Here is a 14,357-nt window from a genome sequence, read left to right on the forward strand (position 1 = left end):
CAATTTCACAATTTTAAGTTTTTACTTCTAGCTCCTCTAAAATACCAGAGACTAAAAGGATATCAATTTAATGATTCAGCATTCATATTCATTTTTCAAGTCCTATCTTCTATGTTTAATTTCACCATCACCTTTGATCTTTCCGTACCTTTCTTTAGGGTTGTTCAGGTTATGGCAATTCTAAATTTTTCATATTGGAAGGGTCTGTCACTAATATGGGGTAGGGAGATGGAACTATCTGATGTTCTGGAGAGGCTGGGTGGGGTTTCAGGACTTATCTAGACCAAGGACCCATCTGGAGGTTGTAGGTTTCTGGAAAGTTACTCTAGTGCCTGGAACCCTTGTGGAATCTTATATATTGCCCTAGGTGTTCTTTAGGATTGGCTGGAATAGTTCTGGTTAGGGATTGGCAGGTTATGATAGGTAGCAAGGTCTACCTGAAGCTTGCATAAGAGCAACCTCCAGAGTAACCTCTCAACTCTATATGAACTCTCTCTGCCACTGATACTTTATTAATTACATTTCTTTTCCCCTAGCATACAATTTTTATATATAAACCATACCTTATTGGTACAACTCTTGCACCTGCAGATTCTAGATACTTTACGTAGGATGCAGCGATATAATATTTTCCAAGGTTCTTCATACTCTTACTATAGCACTTCTGCATTAATACTCCTAAATGACCAAAAAAAAAGTTTAGTTTCAAGCAATTTCCTTTTTTCCCTGCTCAGAAACTGAAACACATCACAGTGAAAATATCAATACTTTACTCTTTCAATTCATAGAATTACAATACAAAGCTACTCCTACAGGTATGTCCAAAGACCTTAGGAAAGGTGGGGGCTGAGTTTTAAGCAGCCTCCTCTCTCCCACATCAGGGTGGCAAAATAAGCCCTGAAAGCAGGTTTACAATACCAACAGCATCTTTCGTACAACCATAGACCTAGAATCAATCACAGAGTATAGATCTCTAAATCTGAAAGCAGGTAGATCCATTCCCACACACATTCAGAGTCTTTAACTCTTTTATTTTTTTCCATTTCTTTGACAACAATGCAGAAGAACAGAAATATCTTTCATCCATATCTCACCAACATCACCAACACTCCCCTTACCCAAGCAACCAACATCTCACACCCTGACCTTTATAACAGCCTCTTAAGAGGTCTTCCTACAACCTTCCTTAAACTTCCACCACAACTCCAATCAGTTCTCCACTTGGAAGCAAATCTGATCACATCCCTTTGTTTCATTCAGTCATACACTCAATACATATTATTGGATGACACTGTATGCCAGGCACTGCACTTGGTCTGCTAGAGGAATGAACAAAACAAGCAAAAATCCCTGCCCCAAGGGGCTTTAATTGCAGTAGGACCTAGGGGGAGGAAGACAAGCAACAATCAAGATAAAAAGGTAAAGTATACAGTGTGTGAATTTACTCCGAGAAAAAGTAAAGCAAAAGTAGGAAGTAGGGGAAGGCAGGTGTGCCTGTTTGAAAGTATTATATACCCCAGAAATACCATGTTTTAACCTTGACTCAATCATGCAACTGTTTCTTTTAATCCTGATTCAATATTGCATGCAGAAGCTTTTGATTAGATTATATCCACAGAGATGTAATTCACCCAATTGTGGGTGTGACTTTTGATTAGATGATGATGTGACTCCATCTATTCAAGTGGGTCTTGAGTAGATTACTGGAATCTCTTAAAAGAGGAGACATTTTGGAGAGAGAAACGAAAGAGCCTAGAGAAACAACTGAAGCCTCGGAGCCAACAGAAACTTCACAGCAGAGCTGACACAAATGTGGACACATGGAGAACAGAGACACAGATGCTTGGAGATGCTTGGAGTCCAGGAAATGTTGCCATGAGATGTTAAGCAAGCCAGAAGCTGGAGAAAGTCGAGGGAAGCCAAGAGATAAAAGCCAGCCCTGGAGAAGCAAAATGAGGGACCTCCACAGGAAAGAGAGGCTGGAAACAGGAGCAAGGGGCCAGCAGATGCCAGCATGTGACTACCCAGCTGACAGAGGTGGTACAGACCTATCGGCCTTCCTTGAATTAGGTTATCTTTTTCTGGATGCCTTAGTTTGGACATTTCCACAGGCTTAGAACTGTAAGCTTATAATATTTTACATTTCCCTTGTTTTTAAAAGTCGTTCTAGTTCTGGTATATCACATTCCAACAGCTTCCAAACTAACACAGCAGGTCACTTCAACAGGGTGGCCAGGCAACTCCTCCCTGAGCCAAGATGTCACAGAGGTAAGAAAGCAAATTACATGTAGCTATCAGAGGGAGGTGCAGTTCAGGGCAGGGGAAACCCCCAAAGGCCTTGAGTCAGATGTCAGCCAAGCCCTTACGACTGGTCAGGCCAGTGAGGAGAGAAACCAGTAAGAAATGAGATCAGAGCTAGAACTGGTCGAACAGGGGTCACCATGCTGCTTAAGCACTTCAATGGGTTTCCAAACCTCAGCTCTACCTGACCTTGCTTGTGCTGCCCCCTGTGCCTCACTGGCCTCCTCGCCCTCCTTTGCTCCTCCTCTCTCTGTGCTCAGCCACACTGTCCTTTCGGGGGCCCAGGGGCCTTGGCACGTGCTCTTCCCTGTCCCCGGAATACCCACAACCCCTCCAAAACTCTAGTTACCTTTGCTCACTCTTCAGAGTTTCTCTTCATGAAAACTTTCTCCAGACAAGCACAGTTAAACTGCTACTATATCCCTCAGAGAACCACTTGCCTCTCCTTCAGAGCACCTATTCCCCCTAGTAATTTTACCTTAACATCTCTCTACCCACTGTGGAGATCCCCAACCGCAGCACAATCCCGGCATGCAGCCAGGTCTGTCTGGAAGACAACTTTGTGTCCATTTCATTCAGAACCTCACCATTTGAGACATGCATCGCACTTTTAATGTCTCTATGGGCCACATGACAGGAAAAGCTGTCTGCATAACTCATTTCCGTATCCCAAGCTTTTCCCAATAATTAGCATTATTAGGTATTTGGTTAACTTTGTCAAGTGCAAAATACATGAACACTCAAGAAGTTCCTTTGAGTTTACAAACTTTTAAAAAATACAATATAAACTTCTCTGGAGAGGCTTACACATATATTAGTATGAATTTGTTCAGTACGGCTGTGTCTTCTCACTGGAAGGTAAAATCATCCTCACCAAGAACATGAAGTTTGGCTGGAGAATTAGGAAATGTCATAACAAACTGGGCAGGAATGAGGTGGCATGAAAAATGGGCTCAGTGCATCACGGGCACCCAACATACCAGAAATGAGAAAAGGATGTTAGAGTAGGTAAGTTCCACACACATTCCTCCTGCCCCTATATTTGGGAACAATACTCATTTTTCCCCCAAAATCTAAGGCCATCTCAATTTTTATGGCTTCCTTGTCCTTGCACCCTCTGCACTTCCTAGAGTAATGCCTCATACATGAGTGCTTAGTTAACAATTTTGTCTTAATGATCAGGGTGACCAAAAAGCAACTCCCTTTTTCTGCATTTAATCCAGAGTAATCCCTGATTCCACTAAAGAGAAAAGAATCCCCTTTTCTTCCCTTTCTCCTCTTCTCCGGACCCACAATATCCAAAATGCTACATACAATTACATTTTGAGTTGGAAAAAAAAAAATGTAAAGGCCCACTGGCTGAAGGAGACAGTTTGGCAGTTCCTTGGAAAGCTAAGTATAGAACTACCATGTGACCTGCAATCCCACTACTACGTGTATGCCCAAAAGAACTGGAAGTTGGGACTCAAACAGATATTTGCTCACCTGTGTTCACAGTGGCATTATTCACAATTGCCAAAAGGTGGAAGCAACCCAAATCTACATCAGCCAATGAATGGATAAATAAAATGAGGTACATACAGTCAATGGAATAGTACACAGCCATAAAAAGGAATAAAGTCCTATTACATTCAACAATATGAATAAACCTTAAAAATATCCTGTTGTATGAAACAAGCCAAAAACAAAAGGACAAATATTGTATGACCTCACAGACTTGAAACAAGTATAATAAGCAAATTCATAGAGTACAAATCTAGAATATAGGTTACCAGGGGTAGGGAATGTGAACTTAAGGCTTAAAATGTACAGGGGTCCCATTTGGAATGATGGAAATATTTTGATAACGGATGGTGGTGATGGCAGCACAACACCATGAATGCAATTAACAGTACTGAAATATACATATGAATATGATTAAAGGAGGTACTATTAGATTATATATATGGTAACAGAATAAAAATTAAACAAACAAACATGGAGCTACATTACACAGTGAACACTAAGTTAAACCATGGACTTCAGCTCATAGAACAATTATTAAAAATATGTTATCAATTGGAACAAATGTTCCACACTAATGCTGTGTTGGTGGTGGGGTGGTATATGGGAATCCTGTCTTTTATGCATGATTGTTCTATAAACCCACAACTTCTCTAACAAAAAAATAAACAAAAATAAAAAATAATTTTAAAAGGTCCCTTTGGGGTGGTTCAGTGGTAGAATTCTTGCCTGCCATGTGGGAGACCAGGGTTCAACTCCAGGCCCATGCACTTCCTCAGAAAACAAATAAACAAAAATTAAACAAATGGTGCTGCAACAATGGGATACTCACATGGAAAAAGAATGAAATATGACTCCAGCCATACAGGATATATATTTTTTTTTTAAAAAAAAAGGCCCTTTGGGCTCCCTGGAGAATTTAAGCAACATTTTAAATAGCTATGCAATAAGACACTCCAAATTCCAAATATTGTCACAGAACCCACATATATATGATAAACGCTCATTTACTTCCTGTTTAGTTACAGAATACAGTGTTCATCTTTGTGGAAGGAAGAAAAAATAGCATGAATGACACGACCCTACAACTAAAATAAAATTAGTCCAAATTGCCCATATATAAATTACTTTTGGCAAAATTTAATCTCAGGTTGATTTCTCCTGGACAGCATTCTCCTGCCCTTTCCCAGATGTCTGTTCTGGTAATAAAAAGTGGTATATTGTTTTTAAAACATAAATTTCCTGGAAACAAAAAAATCCATCATAAATCATACATGCCACTGCTGCCCTCCACTGCTGAAAGTATGCCTCCGAGCCATACCTTAATCTCTTGATTTTCTGATCAATTCAATTTTTTTATATATATAACGCATTGTATCTTGAAATATGCGCTCAACCAGCCAATTTGTAAAAATACAATTCGTGTTCTGAAATTAACTTGTAGAAATTTCTCACTATGTGCAAAAAGAAAAATGCAATTCCTCAGGATTCTTTACACTGCTCCCCGCTATCCACTCCCGCCCCTCCTTTCAGCTAAGAGCCAGACTAATAGAAGTAAAGTCAATGTGGCATGCGGTCCATTACAGCATTACCCAAGCGGAGTCCTGCCCGATTGTTCAGGTAAAAATGAAGACACGCATCACAGCCTGTCCTCGAGGTTATTCCAAGGGAGGAAAGAGCTAGTTCGAGCCCCGCAGCGGGCGGGGACTTACCCCCTGGCCCCGCATACCCTTCTTACCAATGATGGGCTTCTCAGTGTGGCCTTTCAGAGGTGGGAACAGCCGGAGGCTTCCCGCTCCGCAAAGGAGCAGGCCCACGAAGCACAGCAGCCGGACCAGAACAGCCATCGCGCTCGCCGTCTCCCGCCGCGGTTCAAAGGCACTGAGGTCGCGCGGCCCACTGCGCCGCGGCACCCACGATGCGGGGCGGGGCGGGGCGCGGCGCGGAGATGGGGCGGGGTGGGGCGGGGCTGGGCGGCTCCGGCCGGACCCCGGGCTCCGCCGGGGCAACGCCGAGGGGCCCCTAGGGAAACGCAGGCCCAGTGCGCGTGCGCGGCAGATGTGGGCGGGGACGGGCGGACTTGGGGCAGCGCCGAGCGCCCGCCTTATTGCTCCGCCCCTTCCCCGACCCTAGACCGGTCGACATTGTCGCCTACCTCCTGCGGCCTCTTATGAGACGCTGGACCCTCTGAATTTGCGACCGAGATGGCTTCCAAGGCCTCTGAAGCCTCCCTGTCACCTGGAGTATTTGTGTGGCCTTAAGTAACACAGTCGACCAGAAAGGTCTCGGGAGAACCCCGGAGTCTGGTAACCTTCAGCCCGTGAGGCTGGAAAGAGCCAACAAGTCGCCTGAGAACTTGGCGCCCCTAGTAGCGCCTGAGTAAAAAGCAATGCTAGCAGACGAAAGTGACCACCTCCAGAGTTTGATATAGAGACTATGATTTGTGGGGGCGAGGCGAGAACGCGGAAGCGCTGAGGAAGGGAGAAGATGTGAGGACGACGGATGGTGACCACGTTTCACCCGCACATCGCCATCCTCGGAGCTGGCTGGAGCAGGGGCAGCTCCTGGCAGCTCCTGCAAAGGGGCGAGTCAAAGGCGTGCGGAACGGATGCCTACGCAAGATAAATGTAACCAGCTACAGCTTCGCCTGACCTATAAAAGTATTTAGAGGTTTCGTTTAAAATTGAAAAGAGATTTAGAATTAGACTTTGGGGTGGAAAGGTAGGTAAAAAACAAGAACCTTTTTCTTTCATTGTGTGAAAACCTAAATGTATGTGTGTATATGAATTGTGTTAGGCAGAACTTGTCACATACAAGAATCAAATTCAGAATAAAATTCATTTGAAGAATGAGAACCTGTGCAGTGCTAAGAATTGAAGATGGAAGGGTGGACAATGTCCTTTCATTTAGTTTGCGATTTAGTAAGGAAGAGAGGCAGAGCTGTGACAGAACGTGATGGTAGAGTGAATGAACAAGGGCAAAGTTTGGACCATATTTCAAGGAGAGTGAATTGAATAACTCTAGTTTGACAAGACAGCAATGTTAATCTCGAACCGTGTGGTGAAAGATAAGTTGCAAAGGATTTGGTGAAAGATATCCTGAGAGGCTCTGAGTGCCCTCTAGGTTTTGTGCATGATTAAATATGCAAGGGGCTTGTGTAAATATGAATTTACAACACTGGGTCAATTAACTATCCACATTGGAGAAACTATTCATTGGTACCTTGCATTATGCATAAAAATAAACTGCAGGTAAAGATACTAATATGAAAAGCAAAATATACTTTCTAAGATAAAGTAGAAGCCTATCTTTTTTGCAGTGGTGGTAGGAAGTTTCATAAAACATAAAAATACAATTGTTAATGAAATAAATTGATGCATTTGATGATACCTGAAACCCAGAGAGGCCAACATCTCTAGAAAATCAACTAGGTCCACCCCCCATCCATATTATTGGCAGCCTCTTCCAACATGAAAAGGTTAGAATGCACATAGCCCAAATAACCCTGAAGAGAGAGATGGAAAGATCAAAGGAGAAGGTGAAGTTATACAGAGAAGACAGGGTTTAACAAGTGAGTATGATTGCTGAATCGTTATATTGGTATTTCTTTTATTCTCCAGTGTCTTGGAGCCGCTGGAAGTAGAAACCTAAAATAGTGGAATTTCAAATCAAACTCTGAAGTCTGTTCTACAACTAATTGTTGCACTGTGCTTTGATATTTATTGCTTTTTTGTATATTTGTTATTTTTCACAATTAAAAAATTGACATGTAAAACACCTCAATAGAAAAATGGGAAAAGAATATGATCAGACAAACCAAATGTTCATCATTCGGTAAACGGAGAAAGATAGATTAAGGCCAGATAATATGTCGCATCCATCATATGGACAAAATGTAAATCTTTGATAATACCAAGGCTAGGATATAGAGAAATGGAAATTCTCTAACACTGCTGGTAGAGTTATAAATTGTTTGAATATTTTTGAGAGCAGGTAGGCAATATCTGGTAAAAGTGAAGATGCACACATCCTGAAGCCAAGCACTTTTTAGACATAAGCATATACCCTAGGGAAATGCTTGCATGTGTGAGAAACATGAACAGGAATATTTGCAACATTTTTTTCAATAGTGAAATATTAGATGCAATCTAAATGGCTATCAACAAGATAATAAACAAATGATATAATTTAGTATGCTGTTAGAAACCATGAAGATGAACAAATTGGGGCTATTCATTCATTCAACAATGAAATAAGTTGTCCTCAGATCTGGAGGATAATAACTGCCTGAATCAGAAATAGGCACATATATATAAAATGTACAAGGAGTGCAAATAAAACCACTCATGATCCATGCCTTCAGCATTATTAGGAGACAGAGGATACTACAGACCTCAAATTACCGGTAAGTTGATGTGGTAGTTAGGTTCAGGTTGGCCAGGTGAAGATACCTAGTTCTGTTGCTGTGGACATGAGCCAATGGTACATGAACCTCATCTGTTGCTCATTACATCTGCAGTCAGCTAAGAGGTCTACCTGCTGCAATGAATGATGTTTGATTTAATTGGCTGGTGCTTAATTTAAAGAGCTCAACATAGCACAACCCAAGCAGCTCAGCCCAGACCCTTGAAGAAAGAAGAAAGAAATTACCCCGGGGAAAGTTGTTGGAACACAGAGGCCTGGAGAGAAGGCCAGCAGAGATCACCCTGTGCCTTCCTGCATAAAAACCTCAGTTGAAGGTTAGCTGTCCTTCCTCTGAAGAGCTATATGATTTTAATGAAATAAATCCCCTTTTAGTAAAAGCCAATCCATCTCTGATGTGTTGCATTCTGGCAGCTAGCAAACTAGAACGGTTGACAAACACTGAAATCCAGCAAGACTTCCTCTGCCACTGCAAGACTCTGTGTGTGGAGAATGAGAAAAATAACGCTTCAGGAAAATCTTGAGAAAAGGGGAGAGGGGAATAGATGATATTGACAAAGCACAGGCAAAAAACAAATCCTGAAAGAAAAAGTCAAATGTTACATGCAAAACATGGAACACAGCTGGGGTTTTGTAAGAGCACTGACTATAAAAAAGGGGCTTGAAAATGAGTGGGATCAAAAGTGGCAGCGTCAAATAAGCATAGCTTCTGAGGGAGGATCAGCAGGATTGACAAGGAGCAGTGTTCCTTAAAGGCAAAGGGGAAGAAGGAAGTAAGGGGGTAAATTACCATCTTACATTACAACACTACTACCACCAGTATAAAAAATATCTGTTAAAGGAATTGTACTTCACTATACTGGGGAAACAATTTGCAACTGGACTATCCATAAGCAGCCTATATTAAATACATACATACATGCATACATAAATAGAACCAGCACAATCTGAAACTACTAAAAAGAGTACAGAGAAGGTGAATGAACACATTTCACCTAAAGAGACTTCTTCCCTTAAAAATCAACCACTCAATCATGGTGATGAATACACAACTATGTGATGGTATTGTAAGCCATTGATTGTATACTGCCAGTGGACTGTATGTGTGAAGATTTCTCAATAAAAGTATATATTTTTAAGTCAACTACACAGCCTAGGGCAATATATAAGATTCCACAAAGGTTCCATGCACTAGAGTAACTTTTCAGAACCCTACAATCTCCAGATGGGTCCCTGGACCAGATAAGTCCTGAAACCTAGAGGGCCCGGCCTCTCCTGAACATCAGATAGATCCAACTGCCTACACCATATTAGTGACAGACCCTTCCAATATGAAAAAGTTAGAATGGCCATAGTCCAAACACCTCTAGAGAGAGGGATGGCAAGATAAAGAGGTGATGGTGGAGTTATACAGTGAAGATAGGATTTAACAAATGAATATGTTTGCTGAATCATTAAATTGATATCTCTTTTAGTCTCCAGTATCTTAGAGCAGCTAGAAATAAATTATGGAATTGTAGCCCATGTCAAACTCTGAAATATATTCTACAACTAATTTTGGTGCTGTGCTTTGAAATTTATTGCTTTTTTGTATATATTTTATTTTGCACAAAAAAAAAGGAAGAAAGTCTATTGTGATGATAAAAAAAAATATTTAAGCCATCCAGCCTCCTATATTCTGGAGCAGCTAGAAGGAAAAATCTGAGAGGGTCTTATGGTAGCCCATGACAAACTCTGGGATCTGTCCTGTAACTACTTATTGAAGAGTATTTTGAAAACTATTGCTTTCTTATTTCTTTGCTTTGTATGTATGTTATACTATATAATAAAAAGTTTTTTAAAAAAATCAACTACACAGCAAGAAAACTGTAAGCTAATTGCCAAACTAGAATTAAATATCCTCAAAAACAAGGATTAGATGATGTATGTAAGTGTATTAAGGAAGAAAAGATTCAAGTAGAAACTTATTAAACTATAGTAAAGAAAGGAAGGAAACATGGGAATGAAATGATATAAATGAAGTAAAAATGGTTAGGATGAGAGTGCTGAAATTTAAGACAGGCAAAGAAGGGCCAATGTACTTATCATTGGGATTCTGGAAAAAGGTTAAAAAAAAAAAATTCTGTTAGTTTGACCAGCACAATTCTGTTATATACCCCAGGAAAGACAATGTTCTTTTTTTTTTTTTTATTAATTAAAGAAAAAAAAAAAGAAATTAGCACAACATTTAGAAATCATTCCATTCTACATATGCAATCAGTAATTCTTAACATCATCACATAGATGCATGATCATCATTTCTTAGTACATTTGCATCGATTTAGGAAAAGAATTAGCAAAACAACAGAAAAAGATATAGAACGTTAATATAGAGAAAAAAATAAAAATAATAATAGTAAAGAAAAAAAGACACAAACAAACAGACAGACAAACAAAAAAAAAAAGCCCTATAGCTCAGATGCAGCTTCATTCAGTGTTTTAACATGATTACTTTACAATTAGGTATTATTGTGCTGTCCATTTTTCAGTCTATACACATCTATACACATAGATGATTTTCATCTATACACATAGATGATGGTACATGATAGATGGATAGATTGATTGATTAATGAATGTAAAGGTATATCCTCACACAAACAGAGAGACTACTAAGGGAAAAAGTGAGGGCAGCTTTCTGTAGTTCTGTGGATTGGCAAAAAAAAAATAATAATATATTAAAACTATAAAGCACATGGCCAGTTTTCCCATGGGACATGGGCTGAATTCGGGAATGTGCCAGAGGCTGGGAGGACTGGGTGGGAAAGGCATAATGAAACCTCCAATCGCCTTACAGAGCATCAGAGACAAAGTCCCATTATAAGGAGGGGGCCTGCAACAAAACACACAACTGGTGTCTTCTTCAAGACATTTTCCACATTTTGAAATTTCAAAGGGAAAGATACTAATTAAGTTTAAAACCTACAAAAGGCATAGATTTCAAGGCTGAGGGAAAAAAAAGGAAATAGAATACCAATCAGAAGCCCAAGAGGACCGTCCTTGAGGAATAAGGATGAACCAGAAGTGGACTTACTATATCTGCAATACAACCCCAACTCAGCTCAAATTCTGGATGGATTAACTAGCCTTTCTCCCTGTCTCTCTGGAAAAGAAAGAAAGAATATCACTGGTGAAATATACTGCCCGGAGCCTCTGCAATTGAACACAATGTCCAGCAGGCAATAACATATTGTTAGACGTAAGAAAAAGGAGAAAAAATACGGTAATAATCGAAAGAGAAAAATAAAGTGAAAACATTTAGAGGACCATGATACTGCAGTTATCAGAGAAAACCTTTATTTTAAAAAAAGATTGAATAAATATGGTTAATTTAAAATAAAGAAAGAGATTGGCAAAATAGGTGAAAGATGTTTTCAGCAGAGATTTGGAATCTATATGAAAATCAAGTTGATCTCCAAGAATCAGAAAAATTCAAGATCTGAAAATAAACCATTTGGATGGATGTCAGAGCAGTCTAGACATCGTCTGAAGGCATTTTAGTAAAACAGAAATATGCAGATGGAAGCAAAAACGACAACAAAAATGGAAAGCCCAGAACAGAGCAGGAGAAGCATGAGGGTCAAAGTCAAAAGTTCTAACATGCATGTAATTGGGGTTCCAGAAGAAGAAAAGAGAGAAGAGGCCAGAAGCAATATTTGAAGGGATAATGAATGACAGAAATCCAAAACTGATCAAATATTTCAACCCACAGTTTCAAAAAGCTCAGCAAACCCCGAGCAGGATAAATATAAGGGAAATTACACCAAGGCATATTCAAGTATACTATTGAAAATCAAAGGCAGAAAAAATCTTAAAAGATGTCAGAGGAAAAAGATGCATTACATTCAGAAGATCAGTAGTAATTCTTATGTCTGATTTTTCAACAGAAACTATGGAAGTCAGGACAAAAGAATGGTATATATAAGGTGCTGGAGGGGGAAAGTCTGCTGGTAGATTCAATTATGTACTGCATTAAAAGACATGTTTTTCATCTTAATCCAGTTTCTTATGAGTTTGAGCCCATTTGTAAATAGGACACTTTGATGATGTAATATCAGTCTGAGGGCAGACTTATTTGTGAATAGGATCTTATAAGATCCCTTTTATGTGTAGCCCAACTATGCGGAGGCAGGTCTTAATCCATATTACTGGAGTCCTTTCTAAACAGAGGAAATTCCAATGCGATGGATGTCAGAGAAAGACATGGGAGGAGGTCAAGAATATTGCCATATGATGGAAGGTAGAAATGCAAGCCAGAGATTGTGGTGAGCCAGCACTAGAATGCTACAGACTTCAATGAGAAAGCGTGGCTTTGCTGATGACTTGATTTGGAACTTCTGGCCTCAAAACCTGTGAGCCAATACATTTTTATTGTGTAAGCCAACCCATTGTGTGGTATTGGTCATAGCATCCTGGCAAGCTAAGGCATCTACCAACCTAGAATTTTATTTCCAGGGAAAATATTCTTAAGAACTGAAGATAAATTAAGGGACTTTTTCAGATGGACAACAATTATGAGAATTCTTTACCAGCAAACTTGAAGGTTCATCTGGATCTTCCAAGAAATAGTCACCAAGACAGGACTCAAGAAAGAGTGTAGGAAGATGTTGGAGTAGGAAGCTCCAGGACTCAGTCCTTCCACCAAGACAATTATAAAAATTAGGCAGGAACTGTCTGAAACAACCATTTGAAAACTCTGGAGGCCAGAAGAACACTGTACAGCATCCAGGAAAGATAAGGAGGAAGAGGCTGGTAAGTTGCAGAAAAGAATAGTATATTGTTTTCTCCATATGGCAGCTAGAGCACCCAGTCCCCACTCTTGCCAACCTTGCTATGGGGTCCAGCCTGTGACTAGCTCACTGGTGATAGAAAAGGGCATAAAAAGCCTCTTCCTCAAGATCAGGGTGAACACAGCTGATCTCTGATCATGGCTTTTGATTAATTTGTATTGTTGGAGGCTAGGCTCTGAGGGTAGTCATTGTTTGCAGCCCAAAGGCAGCAGCAGCTGTTGTTTCAACACTCCACAGACAGGAGCAGTCGTGGTAGCATCGTAAAGATGTTGTTCTTCCTCAGAGATGGAGGAAAAAGTTGAAGGGCAGCATTTGCTAGAGAGGCAACAAAACTCAGCTTTGAAGAGGCAAAAGAGAAGCTTTGGGAATCCTTCCTGATCCCATCCTCAGCACATTTTGAAGCCAGTCTGCGCCCTATTTGTGCGTCTCTGGCCTTGTTTTGACTTGAGAAAGTCCTCTCTGGAAAGACCCTCTTCCCAGAATTTGCCCTCCAGGCAAAAATATATTGAGACAATGAAAGGAGTATGAAAAACTTCAGAGGCAGACAGTCTGGGACGAAGGCCTGCCTGCTCCAATCAGGCCTGAAAAGGGAGGTCTGGGCTCTGGGAAAAAAAGTTGAAAACCAAACTCCTGTAAACAGGGGAATTCCAAAACAATTAACAAGCAAAAGCCCAGAATAAGACAGAGGCCCAGAAAGACAGGGAAATTCCTGTACCCTGCATTTGCCTTGGGCAGATCTTCCTGATAGGAGGGCTGAAGTTCAAGAAAAATCTGTCTTATTACTTTCTGGTTACAAAACCAAAAACAGAAATATCAGGGAATAAATCTCAGAGTTAATAATTTAAAATATTGAAATGTACAGTATGCAACAAAAGAGTACAAGACAAAGAAACAGGAAATGAGGGCCCATTAAAAGGAAGAGGAGAAAAATACAGGAAAGATCAGTGAAAAAGATGAGAATGAGAATATACCCAACAAAGACTTTTTAAAAAGGTGATCTTAAAAATGCTCATGGAGGCAGACCACAGTGGCTCAGCAGGCAGAGTTCTCGCCTGCCATGCTGGAGACCTGTGTTCGACTCTGGGTTCCTGCCCATGTGAAAAATAAAAATAAAAAATGCTCAAGGATGATAAGGTTTTTTTTTCCTTTTCAATCATTTTTTTATTGAGATATGATCATCCAAACTGTACAGTCAGTTGTTCATGGTTTCATAATAAAGCTGTGTATTCATGATTACAACTGATTTTTGAACATCTTTATTACTCCCAAAACAATAAAAATAAGAATAAAAATAAAAGTAAA

At 40.1% G+C, this 14,357-nt stretch overlaps 1 protein-coding gene across 1 annotated transcript in view; it reads right to left on the reverse strand.

Annotated features, from left to right (window-relative positions):
* Positions 1-5,736, reverse strand: part of GGH (gamma-glutamyl hydrolase) — a 36,507-nt gene extending 30,771 nt beyond the window's left edge. The window contains exons 1-2 of the mRNA XM_077166861.1: positions 5,543-5,736; positions 564-678 (exon numbers count right to left, since the gene is read on the reverse strand). Of these exons, the coding sequence (XP_077022976.1) occupies positions 564-678; positions 5,543-5,651 (224 nt within the window). The 5' untranslated portion in view covers positions 5,652-5,736. The remainder of the gene's footprint in view (positions 1-563; positions 679-5,542) is intronic.
* Positions 5,737-14,357: the final 8,621 nt, after the last annotated feature.

The sequence above is a fragment of the Tamandua tetradactyla genome, chromosome 6 (genome assembly GCF_023851605.1).
Source record: "Tamandua tetradactyla isolate mTamTet1 chromosome 6, mTamTet1.pri, whole genome shotgun sequence".
In the NCBI taxonomy this organism is placed as follows: domain Eukaryota; kingdom Metazoa; phylum Chordata; class Mammalia; order Pilosa; family Myrmecophagidae; genus Tamandua; species Tamandua tetradactyla.